This window comes from Oncorhynchus kisutch, linkage group LG7 (genome assembly GCF_002021735.2).
Source record: "Oncorhynchus kisutch isolate 150728-3 linkage group LG7, Okis_V2, whole genome shotgun sequence".
NCBI lineage: Eukaryota > Metazoa > Chordata > Actinopteri > Salmoniformes > Salmonidae > Oncorhynchus > Oncorhynchus kisutch.
Genome location: NC_034180.2, coordinates 35,136,007 through 35,162,841, shown reverse-complemented (window position 1 = coordinate 35,162,841; position 26,835 = coordinate 35,136,007). Strand labels below are relative to the sequence as shown.

The following is a 26,835-nucleotide window of genomic DNA, read 5'->3' as shown; positions in this document are numbered from 1 at the left end:
TTTCAAAACTGAAGCTGTCTCGTGCACAAGGGAATTTCCCGTCCACGTGTCTGAACACACTATTTTGAAGGCGGGATCAAAACAAACACTCTGATTGGTTATGAGAACAAAACGCGAAAAATATCTTAAAGGGCCATACACGAGTCACGTTATAAAACAATAAAAATGGCCTAACGTACCGATGCTTCTTTAAGACCACTTCAATTTAGCCTATTTTTTTTCTGTGTTCACGCCCTGTTTGAGGGCGGGTGATTTTCTAGCTGACGTCTGTGAAATGAAATCAGCTTGTTGCTATTTGTCTCACACAGAATAAAAGTTTGCGTGGGGTGATACTGAGTACGGACTAAATCCATTTGGGTTTACAGTGAAAATATACCCTTTTCATTTTTCTATACACTAAGGACTATCTTGTGGTGAGTTCCGAGTCTTAATGTATCAAATAAGATTGAACACTGTCATTAACCTGTTGTTTTTTACATTGTTGTTTTGCTGGTCTGCATAGTTTGAAAGACCTGCCTGTGCTGTAAAATCTTGGGCATTGTGTGTCATCATTGAGCCGCTACATTGTCTCTCACAACATCCCTGTATAGCCACTGGGATAAAGTGACTTTACCGACCCATTATGTGGCTATTTCTCACCGATATATGCCATCGGATGAATATTTTACTAACTTTTGTCTTGACAGTAGTTGTGGGGTGTTGTATTATGGCAACAATCGTAGCCAACCTTGTAGGCTGTTTTACTTTTCGCGCTGCGATCTCTGTAGAGCTACGGTCTGTCGGCACTGTGTCGGCATTTCCAGCTTCTGGTTGGTTTACTCAAACTCTAAACAAGCACGCAATTTAACCAGGGACTCACACTGGAAAAGAGCACATCTATATTGTCGACTATGTAATTCGTTCAACTTTGATTATTAACGTGCATGGCTTATAAACAAAGAAATAAGCAAGTGTAGTAAGACAGCTATTACAGGTTGTTCTGCAATAATCAGAGCGCGTTACGATAAAGAAGAGAATAAAGATTATCTGCGGCCGCACAATAAATGAGTTGAGAGAGACGGTTGTCATTGACATATCTCACAGTTCAGTGTCTCTGGGGTAGTATAGCCCATATAATGTCAGTTACCCGAATGGTTTTAGTGTCCTTTGCCTGACCCACCCGTCTTGACCACACTCCTTATCCGAAACCTCACTTTCCCAAATAACTATATGCAGGGACACAGATAAAGAACTAGTTGTCACTGTCAGATTTCCAAATAGTGGGATATAGTGTGATGGGGGTAGAGAATTATTACAGGGGGCTGCATTTGTGTCTCTGTGAGTGTGTATGTACACTGTACGTGTGTAGTGTTTTTGGGGGGGTGATGGTCTTCTTTGTGGTGTAGGGTCTTCTTTGTGGTGTAGGGTCTTCTTTGTGATGGAGAGTATTATTTGTGGTGTGTACATGACTCTGAGTATAACGTTCAACTATGTGTTGTTTATGAAATTAGTGCTGTGCTCAAGAGGTGTATGGGTGTGAATGTTAAGCTGAGCTGATGTGAGTGTGTTGTCAGTATCTGTGAAGGTGGTGTTTAGAGTTGTATTAAGTGATAGTAGGCTATTTGTAAATCCATGAACCCAATGCAGTAGGGGGAGCCACTGGCTGACACACTCTTAAAAGGGCAGACTTTGGTCTGTGGCAGAGAACTGAATGGAAGTAGTAAGACAAATAACCTAAGTATATCTTTTCCACATTTTGTTATGTTACAGCCTTGTTCTAAAATGGATACAATCATTTCTTACTCTCATCAATCTACACACAATACCCCATAATGACAAAGCAAAAACAGGTTTTCAATTTATTTTGCAAATGTATTACAAACAAAAAAACAGAAATACCTTATTTACATAAGTATTCAGACCCTTTGCTATGAGACTCGAAATTGAGCTTAAGTGCATCCTGTTTCCATTGATCATCCTTGAGATGTTTCTACAACTTGATTGCGGTCCACCTATGGTAAATTCAACTGATTTGACAGGATTTGGAAAGGCACAAACCTGTCTATATAAGGTCGCCCAGTTGACAGTGCATGTCAGAACAAAAACCAAGCCATGAAGTCGAAGGAATTGTCCGTAGAACTCCGAGACAGGATTGTGTCGAGGCACAGATCTGGGGAGGGGTACCAAAAAATGTCTGCTGCATTGAAGGTCCCCAAGAACACAGTGGTCTTCATCATTCTTAAATGGAAGAAGTTTGGAACCACCAAGACTCTTCCTAGAGCTGGCCGCCTGGCCAAACTGAACAATCGGGGAGAAGGCCCTTGGTCAGGGTGGTGACCAAGATGGTCACTCTGACAGAGCTCCAGGGTTCCTCTGTGGAGATGGGAGAATCATATCAGAAGGACAACCATCTCTGCAGCACTCCACCAATCAGGCCTTTACGGTAGAGTGGCCAGATGGAAGCCACTCCTCAGTAGAAGGCACATGACAGCCCGCTTGGAGTTTGCCAAAAGGCACCTGGAGGAATCTCAGACCATGAGAAACAAGATTCTCTGGTCAAATGAAACCAAGATGGAACTCTTATTGCCTGAATGTGTTTGGAGGAAACCTGGCACCATTCCTACGGTAAAGCATGGTGGTGGCAGAATCATGCTGTTGGGATATTTTCAACGGCAGGGACTGGGAGACTAGTCAGGATTGGGGGAAAGATGAGAGGAGCAAAATACCCAAGAAGACTCAAGGCTGTAATTGCTGCCAAATATACTTCAACAAAGTACTGAGTAAAGGGTCTGAAAACTTATGTAAATGTGATATTTCAGTTGTATGTTTTTTTAATACATTTTCAAAAATGTATAAAAACCTGTATTTGCTTTGTCATTATGGAGAATTGTGTGTATATTGATGCAATGTGGAAAAAGTCAAGGGGTCTGAACTTTCTGAATACACTGTATTTTCTTGCAACTTCCATGTTCTTGTCTTGTTTGCCAGAACAAAGCACCAAGTGGTTTTCCACATAGGGCTTATTGTGAATGCATACAGCGTGGCATAGCAAACCCCAGAATAATAGGCACTAAAGAGACTGAGGCAAATCTCTTTGGGTGAATAAATTAAAAAGTGTCCTCAGAAGCTGGCATGTTGACAAATCCAAGGAGAGAAGAGGAGAGTGGCTCTGTCTCTCTTCCTCCAAGGCTGTCATTACTCATTTGTTGCACTCTCATTTGGAAGTGGTGTGTTAGTAGCCTAACCCTGCATTAAAGGCTTGATGGAGAGTTCTGAAAGGGTTCACAAAGGTTACTTACATTTCAGAAGTATTTTTATAACTCGTTTGACCCCCATATTGCTGAAGGTTGCAATGCTGTGAATCAACCAAGCAGGGAGATTGTTGTCTGCTAATCTCTTGTGGACAGATTACGTAAGCATAAATGGTACAGTAGAGCTGTCATGCGTGGAGCAAATCAAATCAAATCCAATTTTATTGGCCACATACACATGGTTAGCAGATGTTGATGCAAGTGTAGTGAAATGCTTGTGCTTCTAGTTCTGACTAAGCAGCAAAACCTAACAATTAATCCAACAAATTCACAGCAACTACCTTATACACACAAATGTAAAGGGATGAACAAGAATATGTACTGTACATGTAAATATATGGATGAGCGATGCATTAGATGGTGTCGAATACAGTATATACATATGAGATAAGTAATGTAAGATTTGTAAACATTCTTAAAGTGGCGTTATTTAAAGTGACTAGTGATACTTTTATTACGTCAGTTTATTTAATAAGTGCCCAGAGATTTGAGTCTGTATGTTGGCAGCAGCCTCTCTATGTTAGTGATGGCTGTTTAACAGTCTGATGGCCTTGAGATAGAAGCTGTTTTTCAGTCTCTCGGTCCCAGATTTGATGCACCTGTACTGACCTCGCCTTCTGGATGATAGCGGGGTGAACAGGCAGTGGCTCGGGTGGTTGTTGTCCTTGATGGTCTTTTTGGCCTTCCTGTGACATTGGGTGCTGTAGGTGTCCTGGAGGGCAGGCGGTTTGCTCCCGGTGATGCGTTGTGCAGACCGCACCACCCTCTGGTGAGCCTTGTGGTTGAGGGCAGTGCAATTGCAGTACCAGGTGGTGATACAGCCTGACAGGATGCTCTCGATTGACAACATATCCCAAGTGAGCCATGTTTCCGTGAAACAGAGACTGTTACAATCTCTGTCTCTCTGGAAGGCAACTTGTGCCCTAATTCCATCCACCTTGTTATCTAGAGATTGGACAGTATTAGTTCCGGTGCTTTGGACAAATCACATTTTCACAGGTGTTAGCATCTTTTGAATTTCGGAAGAGGAAGGGATATTTGGCCGCCAGTCTAGTTTCCGATCTCTTCTCAACACATATGAACCCAGAACTTAATCGAGCATCTGACCGATTACACAATACTTTAGTTCTGGGTTAACCAATATTATTTTCTCTGCTAGCCTAGGGCCTGCAACACTGGAAGTACTGGGACGATCCTTAAGTGTGATCTTGAAGCAATGTTGTACATAATCTTTTAACTTTTTTGTTGTTTTTTACAACTGTCATGAACTATTTATTATAAGCAAGTCTTTAGAGACCAAGCTTCAGTTTTGCCATATAAACCTATTAGTCAGATATGCAAATAATTTGTTGTCTAGGCTACTCTGCATGTTGTAGTCTCAATCCTTTGGACTGTATGAGGGACCAAGCTAGCCACAGGTCTGCTGGGTTGAGATCGGAGAGAGATGGAGACTGCCTCTCGCTCAACCAAACCCCCGATTTAGGTACATTTAGCCAACAAGCCTCTTAGCCGCAGCCAATTGTGTGGTTTGATGACTGTGATGAGCTGAACGATTTGTCTAAATCAGCAGTGTGCTTCACAACCACAGACTGAGCAGATCTCTGCTAGTTTTCTGTTCCACATAGATATCCCCCACTGACCTGGGTCTGCTCTGTCTGGATCAGCCAGAGTGGGTTTTATTTATGGAAGGGTAGTTATTATGGATTAGAAAGTTGTCTTTAATGATAATTAAATGTTAAATGTACTCTGCCTGAGGTCCAGCCTGAGGTCATCTCATTAGTACAGAGACAGACATGTTTAGAATCCACATTGATTTGAAGGTAATGATCTCAATTTATCAAAACAGTAGTCAAAGGAAGTCTTAGCAGAGCAATAGGCCCAACTCCCTCTCAATTTCTCTCTTCTCCCCCTAGGCAGGTCTTGGCAGATCGCCGCCGTATGGACGATGAGGAGGATGATGTGTTTGAGCCAGACTCCCGCTGCTGGCGCACAGCCTTCAGGGAGATAAAGTACGAGGACAGGGGAACCCAGACACCCAGCCCTGTCCTGCCACTGCCCAATAATATGCTGCCCTGCGGGGTGGCCCAGGAGCCCAGACCACTCTTCTACGGTACGGCCACACACACTATGTTAACACACACCCACGCAAACACAGTGTGAGGAATAGATAAGAGTGGAGCTCTGCTGTACTCCGCTCTTGGCGCCTGATAGTCCCAGCCACAGCAGCTTTTATGACCTGTGTGTAGTGTACCCAGCTGCTTTCCCATTCAGATGGCGCCATTAGGTGATTTAGCCTGGCCCTGATGTGACAACAGGCCATACCTGTATAACTGACCCTTTACTAGAACACCAAGGATAGCTGTCTGTCAGTGATGCTCTCTCTGTCCTGTCACACTACAGATAGCACTGGTAATGGAAAAGATTACTGTATCTGAACTTTGGTGTTGTTATGAGTTGCAGAGCATATGGCACTCTCAATGAACATTAAGATATTGACATGACCAGTATCTATGGCTTTTTTCCCACAGGCAACGCAGGCTTTCGATTGCACTTTCCAGCACAGTTTGAGCGTGTTGGAGACCAGGGGCCTCTGGGAGAGCGAGGGGGGATGGAGCGGCTCAATCGGCAGCCCCAGCTGCCAGCACGCAGCATAGAGGTCTGCATTGGACAGAAACTCCAACTCATCGGAGACCAGTTCCACCAAGAACACCTTCAAGTGGTGAGAATACCAACCGTGACTGACTGCACAGCACAGCTAAAGTCCACTGAGCAGGCCTACTGTACTCAGAGGTCTGCTGAGAGAGAGACTGAGCAGCAGAAGTGGCTTCTTTACGGGCATCCATTGTGGTCATGTCTCAGTGTCCCGTGTTTGTTTTGGCTAGTCAGTGAGCATGCATTAGCCCAGTGTTCTGACCTCTCATTCTACCCCCCCAAGACGTAGCTTAACCAGGGCAGCCTTTCCCACACTCACCCCTTCCCTCCCGGTCTCAGCTTCCTGTTTATTTCTCTCTGCCTTTCTCACCCCATTTCCTCCCTATGCTGCCCCGGCGCCACAGGGGGTATGGAGGAGTCCACATCAAACACTGTATACTATGGTCGGGGTGACACTTTTAGTTCATATACTGGCTGCATTGAAGTAGTCAGACTATTCTCTCTTGACATACTATAGGTTAGGTTGTATTGGTGGTAGAACCGTGGATCATTGAGAGTTTCTTTCTGCAGAGCACCAATGGCACATTTAGAGGGAAAGGAAAACACAGAGTCAAAGACACACTCACACACACTCTTACACACATAAACACACTCAACACATTCTCACAGAGAGACTAAGCTGAAGTGACCGGACTAGGTAAACATGTTGTACTTGCTACGATTATGATATATGATTGTCTCACCCAGCTATCTTAAGATGAATGCACTAATTGTAAGTCGCTCTGGATATGAGCGTCGGCTAAATAACTAAAATGAAAAAACTAATATTGTAACCCGAAGCTTGGCGCGTGAGCCCAGGTGAACAGCTGTGGTTAGGGAGTCTGACCAACTTAAGAAAACCGTCTTGCATTTCCTTAAAATCTCTTTCATGAATTGGACCTCTTGAGTCTTAAGCATGAAACACACAGAGAATCTCACTGCCGATAGACTGCTGACTAGGTACTTACCACAGTGGGAGGTCATTCCTTCACTTGCTAGAACAAAAGCGGTACCTGCTGCATTCCGCCCCAGTAGCAACGAACCTGCCATTTCTATTTGTAGAATCGCAATGCTCGTCAGTGGCCAACTACTTGACTTTGAGCCAATCAGAGAGCACAAATCCCCACGTGGGGAAGCCATCAGGAGTGACAACAAAAAGGAAAAAATAACACATTTCCTCTGTACATTCATGGTTAAATGTCATGAGCCAGTCATACTTCATATGCAATGTAGGCTATGGGATGGTAACTAGTTAAGTACACAGACGCAATGCAATGCACACAACACTAAATACTTCCTCCAAACTAGCTAACACTGTAGTTAGTATTGACATAATTAAAGCTGCAATATGTAACTTTTTGGGGGACCCAACCAAATTCACATAGAAATGTAAGTTATAGATCTGTCATTTTTATGGAAAACAAGTCTAAGAAGGGGTAGATCGGTTCTATGTGCACTATGCCTATGCTTCCCTGTCTTGTACACCACCACAAGTTTTGTGAAAATAAATGTTTGGTTATGGAAAATATATTTCACAGCAGTTTAGATGGCACAAGAATCTCTACACTATACTTGCTTGTTTTGTCACAACTGAAATTAGGTGAACTATTCAAATTTTAGCAACCAGGAAATGGCTGAGCGATTTCTCTGTAGTGCACCTTTAAATCACAATGAATTAGTGTCTGTGAAACAGCTGCCTGTGTTAGCTGCCAAGTTAGTGCAGTGTCCTTAGCTAGCTAGAACGCTATATTGTGCTAGCTAGCGAATATGCTAACATTAGGTAGCTAGCAAAAAAATTGGCTATGGGCCGTCACTGGCAGTATGAGATTATGGAGAGGGAATTAAGTAGTTTCTTCATCATTTTGCTAGGTAGTTATCTAGCTGTGGCCATCTGGGATTTCTACAAAATAGCAATATTTAACGTAGCTATCTAGATTTCATTGGAATCTAAACCATAAATTAAGCAACACTCACAGACATGCGTTTTTCAAACAATGCTACTGCCACCATCTGTTTTGGAGTATTTTAACAAGGCTGTGGATGACGACTTCAAGGTCTTTGCTGTGTGAACACAAAATAGATTGACTGCCGACACTGTTCAGAGGTGCTAAGGCAGGCATGTGACAATCCTACCAGTGTGTCTGAGCTACAGTGCATTCTGAAAGTATTCAATCTACACACAATACCCATAATGACGAAGCAAAAACAGGTTTTTAGAACTTTGTGCACATTTATAAAAAATATTACGTATATATAAGTATTCAGACCCTTTACTCAGTACTTTATTAAAGCACCTTTGGCAGGGATTACAGCCTCAAGTCTTCTTGGGTATGACGCTACAAGCTTGGCACACCTGTATTTGGGGAGTTTCTCTCATTCTAATCTGCAGATCCACTCAAGCTTTGTCATGTTGGATGGAGAGTGTCGCTGCACAGCGATTTTTCTGGTCTTTCCAGAGATGTTTGATCGGGTTCAAGTCCGGGCTCTGCCTGGGCCACTCAATGACTTTCAGAGACTTGTCCCGAAGCCACTCCGTCATTGTCTTGGATCTCTTCTTTGGGTCGTTGTCCTGTTGGAAGGTGAAACTTCGCTCCAGTCTGAGGTCCTGAGAGCAGGTTTTCATCAAGGATTTCTCTGTACTTTGCTCCGTTCATCTTTCCGTCGATCCTGACTAGTCTCCCAGTCACTGCCGCTGAAAAACATCCACACAGCATGATCCTGCCACCACCATGCTTCACCGTAGGGATGATGCCAGGATTCCTCCAGACATGGCGCTTGGCATTCAGGTCAAAGAGTTCCATCTTGGTTTCATCAGACCAGAGAATCTTGTGTCTCATCGTCTGAGAGTCTTTTAGATGCCTTTTAGCAAACTCCAAGCGGGCTGTAATGTGCCTTTTACTGAGGAGTGGCTTCCATCTGGCTGATTGGTGGAGTGCTGCAGAGATGGTTGTGCTTCTGGAAGGTTCTCCCATCTCCACAGAGGAACTGTGGAGCTCTGTCAGAGTGAACATCGGCCAAGGCCCTTTTCCACCGGTTGCTCATTTTGGCTGGGCGGCCAGCTCTGGGAAGAGTCTTGGTGGTTCCAAAATGCTTCCATTTAAGATTGATGGAAGCCACTGTGTTCTTGGGGACCTTCAGTGCTGCAGACATTTTTTGGTACCCTTCCCCAGATCTGTACTGCGACACAATTCTGTCTCTGAGCTCTACGGCCAATTCCTTCGACCTCATGGCTTGGTTTGTGTTCTGACATGCACTGTCAACTGTGGGACCTTATATAGACAGGTGTGTGCCTTTCCAAATCATGTCCAAACAATTTGAATATGACCACAGGTAGACACCAATAAAGATGTAGAAACATCTCAAGGATGATTCATGGAAACAGAATGCATTTTTTCTCCCACACTCACGCTGAGATTTTATTAATACCACAGACTTCTGTCCTGCAGCCACAGTGCACTGTGACTCATCTGATATGACACAGGACATTGCAGGCAGGCGTTATTACACTAGGGCTATGATACACTGACTGGCACAGAGCTTAGCCTCAGCAGAGACAGGCCAGGGCAGGGTATAAGGGAAGTGTCTCTCTCTCTCTCTCGTTTCTCACTGGGTAAACACAACAAGTAACATCAGTTAGTATGAGAACAATGTGATGTCATATTCTGAAGCTACAGAGCGATATGGTCCAATTTACAATAGGCTTTATGGCGAAAGCATAGCATTTGATTGTCTGAGGACAGCGCCTCACGTACTTCCTGCATTAATATAAATTCATAACCTAACCCTAGCGCTAAAATAAATCACTTACCTTTGAAGATCTTCATCTTTTTGCAATCCAAAGGTCCCCAGTTACACAATGAATGGTCGTTTTGTTCGATAAAGTCCCTCTTTATATCCCAAAAACTCTGTTTGGTTGGCGCGATTTGTTCAGTAATCCACTGGCTCAAAGGCGGTCAAAACATGCAGACGAATACATCCTAATAGTACTGGTAAAGTGAGTCAAAACATGTCAAACGATGTTTATAATGAATCCTCAATTTTCTAAATAATCAATAATATTTCAACTGGACAATTGTGTATTCAATAGAAAGGAAAAACAACGAAGGACGCGCACACGGTCACGCACGCAAACCAGCACTTCATGTAATCAGTGTCCACTAACCAAAATGTTTGTATTTTTTTCAAAATACAAGCCTGAAACCATGTCTAAAGACTGTTGACATCTAGTGGAAGCCGTAGGAACTGCAACCCGAGTCCTAGTTATGAGACTTTCGCATAGAAAACCATAGGAAAGTCAAATGACCAAAAAAATAAATATTCCTGGATGGATTGTCCTCGGGGTTTCACCTGCAAAATCAGTTCCGTTATACCCACAGACAATATTTTAACAGTTTTAGAAACTGAGAGTTTTCTATGCAATACTACCAATTTTATGCATATCCTAGCTTCTGGGCCTGAGTAACAGGCAGTTTACTTTGGGCACGTTTGTCATCCAAACTTCAAAATACTGCCCCCTGCCCCAGAGAGGCTAAGGAAAAAATCAACCGTGTGAGGCATTGTTTTTTAGATTTCCGAATCCCAGAGAATAGTGGATCTGGAATATTGACTTTGATTACCTACATAGTAAGCAACAATTAGGTGTTAATTCAGTTCTTGAAGTACTTGATTTACTCTCTTGTCATTCGAGTGGACAGAATTACTGTTCTTGTGTGCAGAGCCCACTCAGCCCTGGGAGTTATACAGGCCTGAGTCTCTTGAGAGTTTATCTCTGCCTGTCTGGCTGCTGTTGAGTGATGGTTGGACAGACTAACCCAAAACAGATCCGTGTGGTTTGTATGCGTGATCTCAAGTTTAGCCCATGTCTGCTATTCCTGGCACTGTGGTTTTGTTGTGTATATAAGTCTTCAACAGTGAGGTAGGTACACTCATTTCCGTGCTGCATGTATGCACGCACCCACAAACTCAGAAAAAGACAGGACCCTGTCTTTCAAAGATAATTCATAAAAATCCAAATACCTTCACAGATTTTCATTGTAAAGGGTTTTTAACACTTTTTCCAATGCTTGTTCAATGAACCATTAACAATTAATGAACATGCACCTGTGGAACGGTCATTAAGACACTACCAGCTAACGGGCCTCCCGGGTGGTTAAGGGCGCTGTACTGCAGCTGTGCCACCAGAGACTCTGGGTTCGCGCCCAGGCTCTGTCGTAACCGGCCGCGACCGGGAGTTCTGTGGGGCGACGCACAATTGGCCTAGCGTCATCCGGTTTAGAGAGGATTTTGCCGGTAGGGATATCCTTGTCTCATCGCGCACCAGCGACTCCTGTGGCGGGCCGGGCGCAGTGCACGCTAACCAAGGTTGCCAGGTGCACAGTGTTTCCTCCGTCACATTGGTGTACTGCACTGGCTTCCGGGTTGGATGCGTTAAGAAGCAGTGCGGCTTGGTTGGGTTGTGTATCGAAGGACGCATGACTTTCAACCTTCGTCTCTCCCGAGCCCGTACGGGAGTTGTAGCGATGAGACAAGATAGTAGCTACTAACAATTGGATACCACGGAATTGGGGAGAAAAAAGGGGTAAAAAAAGAAAAAAAGATATTAAAAAAAGACACTACCAGCTTACAGGCGGTAGGTCACAGTTATGAAAACTTAGGACACTAAAGAGGTCTTACTACTGACTCTGAAAAACACCAAAAGAAAGATGCCCAGGGTCCCTGCTCATCTGCGTGAGCGTGCCTTAGGCATGCTGCAAGGAAGCAAGAGGACTGCAGATGTGGCCAGGGCAATACATTGCAATGTCTGTACTGTGAGACGCCTAAGACAGAGCTACAGGAAGACAGGACGGACAGATGATCGTCCTCACAGTGGCAGACCACGTGTAACAACAACTGCACAGGATCGGTACATCCAAACATCACACCTGCGGGACATGTACAGGATGGCAAAAACAACTGCCCGAGTTACACTAGGAACGCACAATCCCTCCATCAATGCTCAGACTGTCCACAACAGCAGGTCCTCACCAGACATCACCGGCAACAACGTCACCTATGGGCACAAACCCATCGTCTCTGGACCAGACAGGACTGGCAAAAAGTGCTCTTCACTGACGAGTCACAGTTTTGTCTCAACAGGGGTGATGGTCGGATGCGCGTCTATCGTCTAAGGAATGAGCGTTACACCAAGGCCTGTACTCTGGATTGGGATCGATTTGGAGTTGGAGGGTCCATCATGGTTTTGGGCGGTGTGTCACAGCATCATCAGACTGAGCTTGTTGTCATTGCAGGCAATCTCAACGCTGTGCGTTACAGGGAAGACATCCTCCACCCTCATATGGTACCCTTCCTGCAGGCTCATCCTGACATGACCCTCCAGCATGACAATGCCACCAGCCATACTGCTCGTTCTGTGCGTGATTTCCGGCAAGACAGGAATGTCAGTGTTCTGCAATGGCCAGCGAAGAGCCTTGGATCTCAATCCCATCTGGGACCTGTTGGATCGGAGGGTGAGGGCTAGGGCCATTCCCCCCCAAAAATGTCCAGGAACTTGCAGGTGAGTTGGTGGAAGAGTGCGGTAACATCTCACAGCAAGAACTGGCAAATCTGGTGCAGTCCATGAGGAGGAGATGCACTGCAGTACTTAATGCAGCTGGTGGCCACTCCAGATACTGACTGTTACTTTTGATTTTTACCCCCCCCCCCCCTTTGTTCAGGGATACATTATTCCATTTCTGTTAGTCACATGTCTGTGGAACTTGTTCAGTTTATGTCTCAGTTGTTGAATCTTGTTATGGTCATACAAATATTTACACATGTTAAGTTTGCTGAAAATAAACACAGTTGACAGTGAGAGTACGTTTTCTTTTTTTGCTGAGTTTACGAACATGCTGTGTGCGTGTGTGTGTGCATGCATGCATGAGACTGAGTATGTGTGTGTGTGAGTGTGATCTCGTCTTTCAGACTCACTTGGACTGCCACTTTTCAATGTTGCTATGTCTCTCTCGCCATCCCTCCATTTCTCCCTCTTGTTGGGTTATTGCAATTATGTAGGGCATCAGCAGGCTTTCAAACACAGTTTGACATTCATCTCTTTGATTGACTCATAAATGAAGAGACATGGCATACTGTGTATTATGGCTCAACATCCTCCCATTTCCATATCATCCTACCATTGTGGCAGGGGAAGGGCTTAAGGTGCTTAAGAGTATAAGAGGAGCATTGGTGCTGACAGATAAATTGCTCCTCCGTATGAGAAGGCTGGAGGGGACGGAGCAGAGGTCCCCAGAGCAGAGTAGGCTGACATGACAGTAATGACACAATGACAGGAAGACTGCCACAGTCTGCATGGGGGCGAGGAGCAGAGTTGAGTTACAATAGTGTGTTTTTCTAAAGACTACTCCTGGTGCTTTCGATGAGTGTTGAAAGCGTAAGCATTGAATGTCCCTAGGGTGTGTGTGTGTGTGTGTGTGTGTTTCCTTTCCTTATCTTCTCACTGTTCTATAAGCGCACTCTATTTTCTTTACAGCACACATGAGGGGGTGGGCATTGTGGTTGTTGAGATGTGCATGTCTGTATTCCTGTCCACTTCTGCCTCTTGGTTGCACTCCTGTCCTGAGCTGTGAGTCTCTGGCCACTGGTCGCTGCCTGTCTGTGTAGCTGATAAGCTAATGCTTGTGTGAGCCATTGGGCCGACAGACAGACAGGTTGCCTGCATCATGAGGCTTTGACAAAACACATCAGGCTTATGTTAAAGTGATGATGCTCGGCACACGCATACTCAGGCTGACTGGCTCTCGTTCAGGCAAATGAGAAATAAGAGCACTCAGGATTTCCGGAAGGCCAAAGTTAGTTACTTTAAGGAGCAGTTCTCTCACTGTGGGTCTAACCCCAAGAAGTTCTGGAAAATTGTTAAAGACCTGGAGAATAAATCCTCCTCCTCACAGCTGCCCATGTCCCTTAATGTTGATGATGTGGTTGTTACTGACAAAGAGCACATGGCTGAGCTGTTTACTCACTACTTCATTAAGTCCGGATTCCTATTTGACTCTGCCATGCCTCCTTGCCCGTCCAACATGTCCTCATCTCCTACCCCTTCTAATGCGACTAGCCCCGATGCTCCTACCTCTTTTCCCCCTGCCCTGCTACAAATTTTCTCCCTGCAGTGTCCAAGGTGCTAAACGAGCTGATTAAACCTGACCCCAAAAACCATCTGGGTCAGTTGCTGCCCCTATCATCGCCAAGCCTATCTCTGACCTTTTTAACCTGTCTCTCCTCTCTGGGGAAGTTCCCATTACTTGGAAGGTAACCACGGTGCGTCCTTTATTTAAAAGGGGATATCAAGCTGATCCTAACTGTTATAGGCCTATTTCTATGTTGCCCTGTTTATCAAAAGTGTTGGACAAACTGACTGGCTTTCTTGATGTCTATAGTATTCTCTCTGGTATGTGGTTTCCGCTCAGGTTATGGATGTGTCACTGCAACCTTAATGGTCCTCAATGATGTCACCATTGCCATTGCCAAGCAATGTTGTGCTGCTATTTTTATTGACTTGGCCAATGCTTTTGATACGGCAGACCATTCCATTATTGTGGGCCGGCTAAGGAGTATTGGTGTCGCTGAGGGGTCTTTGGCCTGGTTTGCTACCTCTCTCAAAGAGTGCAGTGTCTCAGCCACTGCCTGTCACCAAGGGAGTACCCCAAGGCTCGATCCTAGGCCCCACGCTCTTCTCAATTTACATCAACAACATAGCTCAGGCAATAGGAAGCTCTCTCATCCATTTATATGCAGATGATTCAGTCTTACACTCAGCTGGCCCCTCTCTGGATTTTGTGTTCAACACTCTACAGCAAAGCTTTCTTAGTGTCCAACAAGCTTTCTTTGCCCCTAACCTTGTTCTGAACACCTCCAAAACAAAGGTCATGTGATTTGGTAAGAAGAATGCTCCTCTCCCCACAGGTGTGATTACTACCTCTGAGGGTTTAGAGCTTGAAGTAGTCACCTTATACAAGTAATTGGGAGTATGGCTAGAAGGTACATTGTCCTTCTCTCAGCACAAGCTGCAGGCTAAGGTTAAATCTAGACTTGGTGTCCTCTATCGTAATCGCTCCTCTTTCATCCCAGCTGCCAAACTAACCCTGATTCAGATGACCATCCTACCCATGGTAGATTACGTAGACGTAATTTATAGTTTGGCAGGTAAGGGTGCTCTCCAGCGGCTAAATGTTATTTACCATTCGGCCATCAGATTTGCCTTCAATGATCCTTATAGGACACATCACTGCACTCAATACTCCCCTGTAAACTGGTCATCTCCGTATACCCGTCGTAAGACCCACTGGTTGATGCTTATTTATAAAACCCTTTTAGGCCTCACTCCCCCCTATCTGACACAAACAACACCCGTTCTGCCAGTCACATTCTGTTAAAGGTCCCCAAAACACACACATCCCTGGGTCACTCATCTTTTCAGTTCGCTGTAGCTAGAGACTGGAACTTTCTTGCCCTTTGTGCTGTTGTCTGTCCCCAATAACGTTTGTAGCATGTTTTGTGCTGCTACCATGTTGTGCTGCTGCCATGTTATGTTGCTACCATGTTATGTTGTCATGTGTTTCTGTCTTCGGTCTCTCTTTATGTCGTTTTGTGGTGTCTCTCTTGTTGTGATGTGTGTTTTTGTCCTATATTTATATTTTATTTTTAATCCCAGCCCCCGTCCCCGCAGGAGGCCTTTTGCCTTCTTGTAGGCCGTCGTTGTAAAGAAGAATGTTTCTTAACTGACTTGCCTAGTTAAATAAAGGTTAAATAAAATGCGTTAAAAAGGTCTGGCAAGTGTCTGTTCTCGATCACTGGCTAAATTTAGACCCTGACTGAGTCATTTTAGACAGTTGGTAGTGTGACTATTGACCAATGAGGGAGCTACAGGGTGGGCCCACACCTTGTCACCCTCTCTGTGCTGAGCAGGGTGGAGGAACCAGAGGAGGAGACAAGGTCACTGCTGCCGTTTTTACAGGACATTATGGCTGTGAGAATGTACACATTAGAGGTCGACCGATTAATCAGAATGGCCGATTAATTAGGGCCGATTTCAAGTTTTCATAACAATCGGAAATCTGTATTTTTGGACGCCGATGTTGCCGATTTTGCCTCTTTTTTTTAACGAGGCAAGTCAGTCAAGAACACATTCTTATTTTCAATGACGGCCTAGGAACGGTGGGTTAACTGCCTTGTTCAGGGGCAGAATGACAGATTTTTATGTTGTCAGCTCAGGGATTCAATCTTGCAACCTTACAGTTAACTAGTCCAACGCTCTAACCACCTGCCTCACGAGGAGCCTGCCTGTTACGCGAATGCTGTAAGAAGCCAACGTAAGTTGATAGCTAGCATTAAACTTATCTTATAAAAAGCAATCAATCAATCAATCATAATCACTAGTTATAACTACACATGGTTGATGATATTACTAGTTTATCTAGCATGTCCTGCGTTGTATATAATCGATGCGGTGCGCATTCGCGAAAAAGGACTGTCGTTGCTCCAACGTGTAACCATAAGCATCAATGTCTTTCTTAAAATCAATACACAGAAGTATATATTTTTAAACCTGCAATATTAACCAGGTGAAATTGTGTCATTTCTCTTACGTTCATTGCACGCAGAGTCAGCGTATATGCAACAGTTTGGGCCGCCTGGCTCATTGCGAACTAATTTGCCAGATTTTTACGTAATTATGACATAACATTGAAAGTTGTACAATGTAACAGCAATATTTAGACTTAGAGATGCCACCCGTTAGATAAAATACGGACTAGTTCCGTATTTCACTGAAAGAATAAACGTTTTGTTTACGAAATGATCGTTTCCGGATTCGACCATATTAATGACCAAAGGCTTGTATTTCTGTGTGTTATTATGTTATAATTAAGTCTATGATTTGATAGAGCAGTCTGACTGAGTGGTGGTAGGCACCAGCAGGCTTGTAAGCATTCATTCAAACAGCATTTTTGTGCGTTTTGCCAGCAGCTCAAGCATTGCGCTGTTTATGACTTCAAGCCTATCAACTCCCGAGATTAGGCTGGTGTAACTGATGTGAAATGGCTAGCTAATAGCGTTTCAAACGTGACTCGCTCTGAGACTTGAAGTAGTGTTCCCCTTGCTCTGCATGTGTAACGCTAATTCGAGGGTGGCTGTTGTCGATGTGTTCCTGGTTCGAGCCGAGGTAGCGGCGAGGAGAGGGATGGAAGCTGTTATACTGTATACTGTTACACTGGCAATACTAAAGTGCCTATAAGAACATCCAATAGTCAAAGGTATATGAAATACAAATCGTATAGACAGAAATAGTCCTATAATTCCTATAATAACTACCACCTAAAATGTCTTACCTGGGAATATTGAAGTCTCCTGTTAAAAGGAACCACCAGCTTTCATATGTTCTCATGTTCTGAGCAAGGAACTTAAACGTTAGCTTTCTTACATGGCAAATATTGCACTTTTACTTTCTTCTCCAACACTTTGTTTTCGCGTTATTTAAACCAAATTGAACAGGTTTCATAATTTATTTGAGGCTAAATTGATTTTATTGATGTATTATATTAAGTTAAAATAAGTGTTCATTCAGTATTGTTGTAATTGTCATTATTACAAATAAATCAAAACAATCGGTCGATTTAATCGGTATCGGCTTTTTTTTGGTCCTCCAATAATCGGTATGGGCGTTGAAAAATCATAATCGGTCGACCTCACATTAATGTAATTGTGTGGCGTAGCAGTGTTTGTTGATCAAATATATTGTGTTCACCTAGTCAGTTGTACAACTGAATGCATCAACTGAAATGTGTCTTCCTCATTTAACCCAACCCATCTGAATAAAAGAGGTGTGGGGGGGCTGCCTTAATCGACATGCACGTCATCAGCGCCCAGGGAGCAGTTGTCGTTGGGGGTTAACTGCCTTGCTCAAGGGCAGAATGGCAGATTTTTCCACCTTTCCGGCTCGGGTATTCAAACCAGGCGTACATACAGCATTACTGACTGTCACAATTGCCTATAATAGGCTTTGCCCTCTGTCAGAGTTGGCCAGTTCAGGTGTAATCACAGACAGATTGATGGGCTTGGTTATGTGCTTTCTAGATGTAAAGGCACAACTTTCATAAGTGCTGCTACCCTAGCTGATGTTAGCGCTGTGTCTCTAGGTGAACCAAACTGAACAAAAATATAAACGCAACATGCAACAATTTTAAAGATTGTACTGAGTTAAAGTTCATATAAGGAAATCAGTTAATTGAAGTAAATTCATTAGGCCCTAATCAATGGATTTCACATGACGGAGAATACAGATATGCATCTGTTAGTCACAGATACCTTTTTAAAAAAAGGTAGGGGCATGGATCAGAAAACCAGTCAGTATATGGTGTGACCAGAAATTGCCTCATGCCATGCATCACATCTCCTTTGATTAGAGTTCAGGCGGTTGGTTGTGGCCTGTGGAATGTTGTCTTACTAATATTGGCGGGAACTGGAACACGTTGTCGTACACGTCAATCCAGAGCATCCCAAACATGCTCAATGGGTGATGTCTGGTGTGTATGCAGGCCATGGAAGAACTGGGACATTTTCAGCTTCCAGGAATTGTGTACAAATCCTTGCGACATGGTGCCGTGAATTATCATGCTGAAACATGATGTGATGGTGGTGAATGAATGGCACGACAATGGACCTCAGGATCTCATCACGGTATCTCAGTGCATTCAAATTGCTATTGATAAAATGCAATTGTGTTCGTTGCTCGTAGCTTTTGCCTTCCCATTCCATAACCGTACCGCCACCATGGGGCTTTCTGTTCACAACATTGACATCAGCAAACCGTTCGCCCACACGACGCCATACACGATGTCTGCCATCTGTCCAGTACAGTTGAAACCGGGATTCATCTGTGAAGAGGACACTTCTCCAGCTTGCCAGTGACTATCGAAGGTGAGCATTTACCCACTGAAGTCGGTTACGACGCGGAACTGCAGTCAGGTCAAGACCCTGGTGAGGACGACAAGCACGCAGATGAGCTTCCCTGAAAAGGTTTCTGACAGTTTGTCCAGAAATTCTTCGGTTGTGCAAACCCACAGTTTAATCAGTTGTCTGGGTGGCTGGTCTCAGACGATCCCGCAGGTGAAGAAGCCGGATGTGGAGGTCCTGGGTAGGCGTGGTTACACATGGTCTGTGGTTATGAGGCCGTTTGGAAGTACTGCCAAATTAGAGAAAGGAACATTCAATTATCTGCAGTCAGCATGCTAATTGCACGCTCCCTCAAAACTAGAGACATCTGTGGTATTGTGTTGTGTGACAAAACTGCACATTTAAGAGTGGCCTTTTATTGTCCCCAGCAAAGGGTGCACCTGTGTAATGATCATGCTTTTTAATCAGCTTATTGATATGCCACACCTGTCGGGTGGATGGATTATCTTGTCAAAAGAGAAATGCTCACTAACAGGGATGTAAACAAATTTGTGCACAACATTTGAGAGAAATACGCTTTGTGTCAGTATGGAAAATTTTGGGGATATTTTACTTCAGCCCATGAAACATGGGAACAACACTTTACATGTTGCATTTATATTTTTGTTCAGTATAGTTCAATTTGTGCATTGGATAATATATATTTATGAAGCAGACTTCTTTCGTTGTTATGCAATTATCAAAATATCCCCAGCTTAACTTTTGATAAATGCTATATCACAAAAATAGTGCTATCAATATTCCCAGTCGTACCTCAAATATCCGATGGCTATACAATAATGTATTTCTTTCTTTTACAAAAACGTGTGCGGGTGTGGAAAGTGCATGATCCTGTTTGAAACTGGCACCAGCTTATGCAACGATCTGCAAAGTTCATCTCACTGTATGGGGGCTAGTGGAAACCTGGGTCTTATCACATTGCAAAGTGCAGGCTAGTTGTAAACAGGTTGATTTCTGGGCTTGCACACAAATGCTGCATCAGATGTCATGTTAAGAAACAAGTCAACTCGGCAGTCACACTTTGGTGGAATTGGTTTACAACGGGAGAATGTTGTCTGACACTGGCAATGTGCTAAGCTTTTTTTTGTCAAAGCTTTTTATCCAGCCTATTGTTGCTCTTTGTTGATGTGTGACGTGTATCTGAAATAGCTGTGGTGTTATCAGGTCCGGTAGTGTCTGTGTTTCGTCTGTGGAGCTAAGCTCAGCTCTCATACTGAGATATGTTCCTGTGGATCCACGCCCCTCCTCAAGTGCTCTCTAGTCCTATATAGTGCAATTATCTTATCTCCTCCTCTATGGCAGAGATAGCTTTATCCTCCAAATCACACACCATCCAGTTGGCTCTCCAGCCTGAGGGGGAGAGGGAGGCTGCTCCTGATGTGCTGTTGATTCTGTTTCCATAGACTTGCTGTGCAATGACTGTGTCTGTGGCATGGGGTGGGGTGGACGTTAGTGTTACATTGGCTGGGGTTAGGGTTCTCAATCCTGCACACAAAGAACCTGCATTAATAAGTAGTGCTGGACACACACACAGACTGTTGTGAGAATATCATAGCCGTTCCGGTGTCTGGTTATGACCTTTCCCTCCTCAATTCACCATGTTGATCTCTCTCAATCACTATCACCACCCATCACACACCAACACATATCCACAGCTCCAACTGGAGACCCTGGTAAAGGAATGATGACATTTTTTAATTGACTAGGCAAGTTCCCTGTCCTTATGCTGTTCTGATTCGGTTGTTTTTCTCCCTTGTTTTGTTGCAGTATCACCGAAACCAAAGGAACATGAGGCCCTTGTGGTGGCGCCTGGCCTCGGCTCTGCTCACCCTGCTGTTTGAGCAGGAGGCCATCGCTGGAGGGGGGAGAGCAGGGTGGAGGTGATGGAGAGGACCAGCCCAGCCCAGACTACCCCTCTCCCACAGGAACTGGACTCCATTGGCACTGTCAAATTTAACACGGGTCTGTTGGGGAAAAATTACAAAAGAGAAAAGGTCCCCGCGGGACGGAGACAACCATTTTTTACGAGGTTGTTTTTTTCCAAGAAGATGCCATGTTGTTTCACGAGATTCCTCTACTGCACGATGTCCTTATTTTGGTAATTGTTTGATGTAGTATTTTGTACAGTACATTATTCCTGTTGAATTTGTTTGCACTTCCGTATGTGTACATCTTGAATGACCTCCATGGTCCCGGGAATGCCTTGTCAATGTCTTCTACCACAACCCAATGACTGTTGACAAGAACCAAGCAGAAGAAAGAGATGGATGGATCTGAAGAAGGGAAAGAAGAGTGGTTCATAGGGTTTTCTTTTCTGAAGTTTCCAGGAAATAATTGGTCAAACTTGATAACTTACTAATTTCCAAAGATTCTCTCAGAACAAAGCATTTTTCACCTCAACCTTCTCCTCAATGGGGTTGTGTATACTGTTATATTACATGTTGATTATTCTTTGCTCTTCCAGTCACTTTTATTGTTTTGATTTCAATAATTGTTGTTTTTCCCATTGTCACCAAAAATAATGAAACATCCAGTGGCTTCCGATGTGGTAAATGCCACTTTGTGGTGTGAAGGTAGATCCAGTACATAGCCGTGGGAAATAGGGGTGCTACAGCACCCCCTGATAAAAAAAAAGTGTATACATATATATATATACATATATATAACATTTTCTCATAACATTTGTGAACTAGGCTTTTATTACTGCTGTATTAGCAGAGAAGAATACTCTTTAGGACCCCCCCACCCCCCACCCACCTTCAACAGCACTCCCAAAACATCTACCCGCAGCCATGATACAACTTCCAAAGCAAAAGTGGATCCCACGAGTTACTCAGAGAGAACACCAGGTTTTCAATCATAGTTTATTTCAGAGTTATCTTTTACTAATTTCATAAATCCCCGAACTGGACCCCAGTCATTGTAAGAGAGATTGTGCTGATCATTTTTTTGTTTTAAGACTACCAGGCCCTTCAAGTGGAGCTATGTATCCACACTGTTTGCACTATAGTACATCAGTCAGGAGTAGATTCGGTTACAAAGCCAACCTCTGTCATTTAATGAAGGTTTTTAACTGTATCTGATTTGCAATGGTAACATTACAATGTTTTCATTCACATGACCAGGCTATATCTTCCCAGGAAGTGACTGAATATGGCCTGTTATCATTAGAATAAAACATCTGAGGTACAAGTGATGCTGGTTAAATGAATGCCTCATTGAAATTCCAATGTTTTTTAGCCCTCCAATCGATGTGCTCTCTAACCCACTGCCAGAGATGCACTTGTATTCTGGACACCAAAACAAACATGTGAAACAACAACATCTTCCCTCCTCTCAGGATTGTTGCATGGGCTTTTATATATATATTTTTTAACCTGTGGAGTGATCTTGTATTAGTTCTTTGTCCTCAGATCCTGTGGTGTAACTTTTTAATAGAAATCACCACTGATAATCCAATTGACAAGAGAACGTGTCTGAGTTTAGAAATTAACTGGTAGTATGCAAGACTGTAATTACTATTGAAATATGAATCTTTTTGAAGACACTGCTGTATTCTTGAAGATGCTGTTTGTTGTACATTTTATTGCCTTTTTACTTCACTTTTTGTCCATTTTGAAGTAGCAGTATATATCATGAGGCTGTAATTTCAGACACAACTCCTGTTAATACGGTTATGTTTGGTCCTACAGTACTTTACTTTTTGCCCATTTTGAAGGAGAAGTATACATCATGAGGCTGTAATTTCAGACACAACTCTTGGTAATTTGGTCCTACAGCCATCTTCTGTGTCATCTTCTGTCTGTATAATCAGTGCTTTCTTTCAACCCTTAATTTAGAATGCTGGAGAAACAGGTAACTGCCAAAATCAAGGAAACACCCATATAAAGTGTCTTCATAGGGTGGTGTTGGGCCACCACGAGCCAGAACAGCTTCAATGCCCCTTGGCATAGATTCTACAAGTGCTTGGAATAATATGGTGTTTTGTTGATGGTGGTGGAAAACGCTGTCTCAGGCGCCCCTCCAGAATCTCCCATAAGTGTTCAATTGGGTTGAGATCTGGTGACAGTGATGGCCATTTCATATGGTTTACATCATTTTCATGCTCATCAAACCATTCAGCGGCCACTCGTGTCCTGTGGATGGGGACATTGTCATCCTATGGGGGCATAGCCATGGTAGCCAAAATAATGGCCTGCCCAACCTTTTTAAACATATTCCTTTAGCATAATGGGATATTAATTCCTTTATTAACTCAGGAACCACACCTGTGTGGAAATACCTGATTTAAATATACTTTGCATCCCTCATTTACTCAAGTGTTTCAATTATTTTGGCAGTTACCTGTATGTTTTTGTGCCAGGGAAAATACAAATAACAGTTTCCCATGTAGAGTAGGATGACAAAGGAATGGAGTGGTTCGGTCCAATTCTGTTGTCTGCATCAGTTGAAATATATTAGATACATAACCATAGATATAAAGGTATACTTTAGACAGACTGGTCAGATGATGACGCTTGCTCTGTCTGTTGAGGCAGGGACTAATTTAGAACCATGTGGGGCAGTGAGAGATGAGTTGAACATCGTTGTTGTTGTTGTTTGTTGTTGTTTTTTCCTGCAGATCCTGAATGCTGAGCCAGTCACCGTAGCCTCCTGTCTCACTGTAGCCCTTAAACCGTCCCTAAACTCGCTTCTCTCGCTCTACTGTAGCCTACATCTATGTGTACTGCTCATCCATTTCCTTAAGGACTTTTAGCGTTGCTTTCCGTTTTTTTATTTTTTATTTATTTTTTGTATATTCACCCTTTTCTACCGTATGGATTTTGTGTGCAATTTCTCTTCCTTTTGTTTTTTAAAAATGTGTATATAATTCATTTGTGTGACTGTATAGAGCGATGGTTATCTGCGCTGTGTTTTCCCTGAGGGTAGTCATCTCCAGAAATGGGCCCAATCGGTTAAGGCATTTATATGAATCAACCATGTCACGTTAGCCATTCAGCAGATAGCAGTAGAATCTCAGTGTTCATTCTGGAAAGATCACAGATCAGTTTAGCTACAGTTGAAGTCAGAAGTTTACATACATTTAGGTTGGAGTCATTGAAACTCATTTTTCAACCACTCTACAAATGTCTTGTTAACAAACTATAATTTAGGCAAGTCGGTTAGGACATCTACTTTGTGCATGACACAAGTTATTTGTCCAACAATTATTTGACTTATAATTTACTGTATCACAATTCCAGTGGGTCAGAAGTTTACATACACTAAGTTGACTATGCCTTTAAACAGCTTGGAAAATTCCCAAAAATGGCATGGCTTTAGAAGCTTCTGATAGGCTAATTGACATCATCTGAGTCAATTGGAGGTGTACCTGTGGACATATTCAAGGCATACCTTCAAACTCAGTGCGTCTTTGCTTGTCATCATGGGAAAATCTAAAGAAATCAGCCAAGACCTCAGAAAATAAATTGTAGACCTCCACAAGTCTGGTTCATCCTTGGGAGCAATTTCCAAATGCCTGAAGGTACCACGTTCATCTGTACAAACAATATTACGCAAGTATAAACACCATGGGACCAAGCACCTGTCATACCAATCAGAAAGGATACGTGTTCAGTCGCCTAGAGATGAATGTACTTTGGTGCCAAAAGTGCAAATCAATCCCAGAACAACAGCAAAGGACCTTTGTAAAGGAAACAGGTACAAAAGTATCTATATCCACAGTAAAACGTATTCTATATCGACATAACCTGAAAGGCAGCTCAGCAAGGAAGAAGCTACTGCTCCTAAACCGCAATAAAAAGCAAGACTACGGTTTGCAACTGCACATGGGGACAAAGATCGCACTTTTTGGAGAAATGTCCTCTGGTCTGATGAAACAATAATAGAACTGTTTGGCCATAGTGACCATTATTATGTTTGGAGGAAAGAGGGGGAGGCTTGCAAGCAGAAGAAACACCAATCCAACTGTGAAGCACGGGGGTGGCAGCATCATGTTGTGGGGGTGCTTTGCTGCAGGAGGGACTGGTGCACTTCACAAAGTAGATGGCATCATGAAGAGGAAAATTATGTGGATATATTGAAGCAACATCTCAAGACATCAGTCAGGAAGTTAATGCTTGGTCGCAAATGGGTCTTCCAAATAGACAATGACCCCAATCATACTTCCAAAGTTGTGGCAAAATGGCTTAAGGACAACAAAGTCAAGGTATTGGAGTGGCCATCGTAAAGCCCTGACCTCAATCCTTTAGAAAAATTGTGGGCAGAACTGAGAAAGTGTGTGCGAGCAAGGAGGCCTTACAATCCTGACTCAGTTACACCAGTTCTGTCAGGAGGAATGGGCCAAAATTCACCCAACTTATTGTGGGAAGCTTGTGGAAGGCTACCCGAAACGTTTGACCCAAGTTAAACAATTTAAAGGCAATGCTACCAAATACTAATTGAGTGTATGTAAACTTCTGACCCACTGGAAATGTGATGAAAGAAATAAAAGCTGAAATACATCATTCTCTCTACTATTATTCTGACTTTTCACATTTTTTAAATAAAGTGGTGATCCTAACTGACCTAAAACAGGGAATTTTTACTCTGAATAAATGTCAGGAATTGTGAAAAACTGAGTTTAAATGTGTTTGGCTAAGGTGTATGTAAACTTCCGACTTCAACTGTACATAACTACAGTATGACCATTGTCTGGTCAGTGCTTTGGAGCTGGATCAGTACCATGCAGATAATTTGCCAAAACATTTTTTTTGTCGCTGGGCATTGGTTATGGGTTCAATCCTTTTAGTCTACTTTAGCATTCTTCTGTAATAAACATGCACTGGAAAGTACTTTGTGTCTGTAGATCTGATGCGTCCCTGAGCAGTCCCTGTGATATTGTACAGTGTACTCTGGTTCGTTCTTTCAAATCTGTCATGTGCTGAACTAACTGAGTGTCTGTAGTATTGCAGACCATTGACGATGCATAGAACAGTCTTTTGATTTATTTGAAAGAGAAAAAAGCCACCATGGTGCCCAGAAATGATTTTTCAGAGGGGGTTCTGAAGCTGTGTACTGGAGATTAGACATATACTTGCCATATCTCAGCACTGTGCATAGCTACAGGAACTCTATACAGTGAGTTTTGTATATTATCGAAAAACCGTCAGTGTCTTGATTTGTTTTGTCCACTTTCTTTAAATGTACCTTTTTTATGAGACCATTTCTTACTCATTGTCTTTCCTAACTTTTTTAATGTCTTTTCATATGAAAGGGTCAGCTTTTATAGGGACAGTTTTGAGGCTTTTGAATCGTTTTTAATACCTGTTCGATCTTTTTAACAAGTCCAATGAGATCAAGGGCTTTTTTTGTATATAAATGAGCTTGAAACATTCCTTCTTTGACTGGTTCTGGTGTAAACATGTTTTCAGCGATACCGTCAAAACGGAAACATTTATTTTCGTGTTGTGCTCCATATGATCTCTGAGGTTAAATCATAACCAAGAAACATTGTCCTGTTTTAGGAACCGATGAACTGTACATGTATTACTGACACCTGGAAAATGCCTTTAACTGCTCAGTTTCAACTAAGTCTTGATTATCACACACTCTCTGTACTCCCAAGAAAAGAGACCCAGCGAAAATGTAGCATTTTTGTGAACATTGACTGTGTGTTTTCAAGACTGTACTGTGCACTCATTTCTTTTTTTGTGTTTTATTTTTGTTGATACATTATGGAAGTAAGGACAATTTGTTATGTAGTGCAATATGCTGTACATATAAGAGCTTTGCTCAACAAATCTTTTTCTGAATGACTTGTTCTGTTTTATTGGTACTTTTTTTTTCAATAAAATTATATTGAAAGTGTAAA

General features: G+C 43.0%; 1 protein-coding gene across 1 annotated transcript; it reads left to right on the top strand.

Annotated features, from left to right (window-relative positions):
• Positions 1–252: 252 nt before the first annotated feature.
• On the top strand, positions 253–26,835 carry LOC109893953 (bcl-2-modifying factor). Its single transcript, XM_020487161.2, has 4 exons — positions 253–413; positions 5,204–5,400; positions 5,819–6,009; positions 20,751–26,835. Exons 2-4 carry the CDS (start codon positions 5,229–5,231, stop codon positions 20,865–20,867), a joined length of 480 nt encoding a protein of 159 aa, XP_020342750.1. The 5' UTR covers positions 253–413; positions 5,204–5,228; the 3' UTR covers positions 20,868–26,835.

What these genes read in the sequence shown, in the direction of transcription:
- LOC109893953 (XM_020487161.2), top strand. Translation starts at nt 5,229, where the DNA reads ATGGACGATGAGGAGGATGATGTGTTTGAGCCAGACTCCCGCTGCTGG. An exon ending in GCCCAGACCACTCTTCTACG is followed by an intron (nt 5,401 to 5,818) that starts GTACGGCCACAC and finishes TTTTTCCCACAG; the next exon opens with GCAACGCAGGCTTTCGATTG. An exon ending in ACCAAGAACACCTTCAAGTG is followed by an intron (nt 6,010 to 20,750) that starts GTGAGAATACCA and finishes GTTTTGTTGCAG; the next exon opens with TATCACCGAAACCAAAGGAA.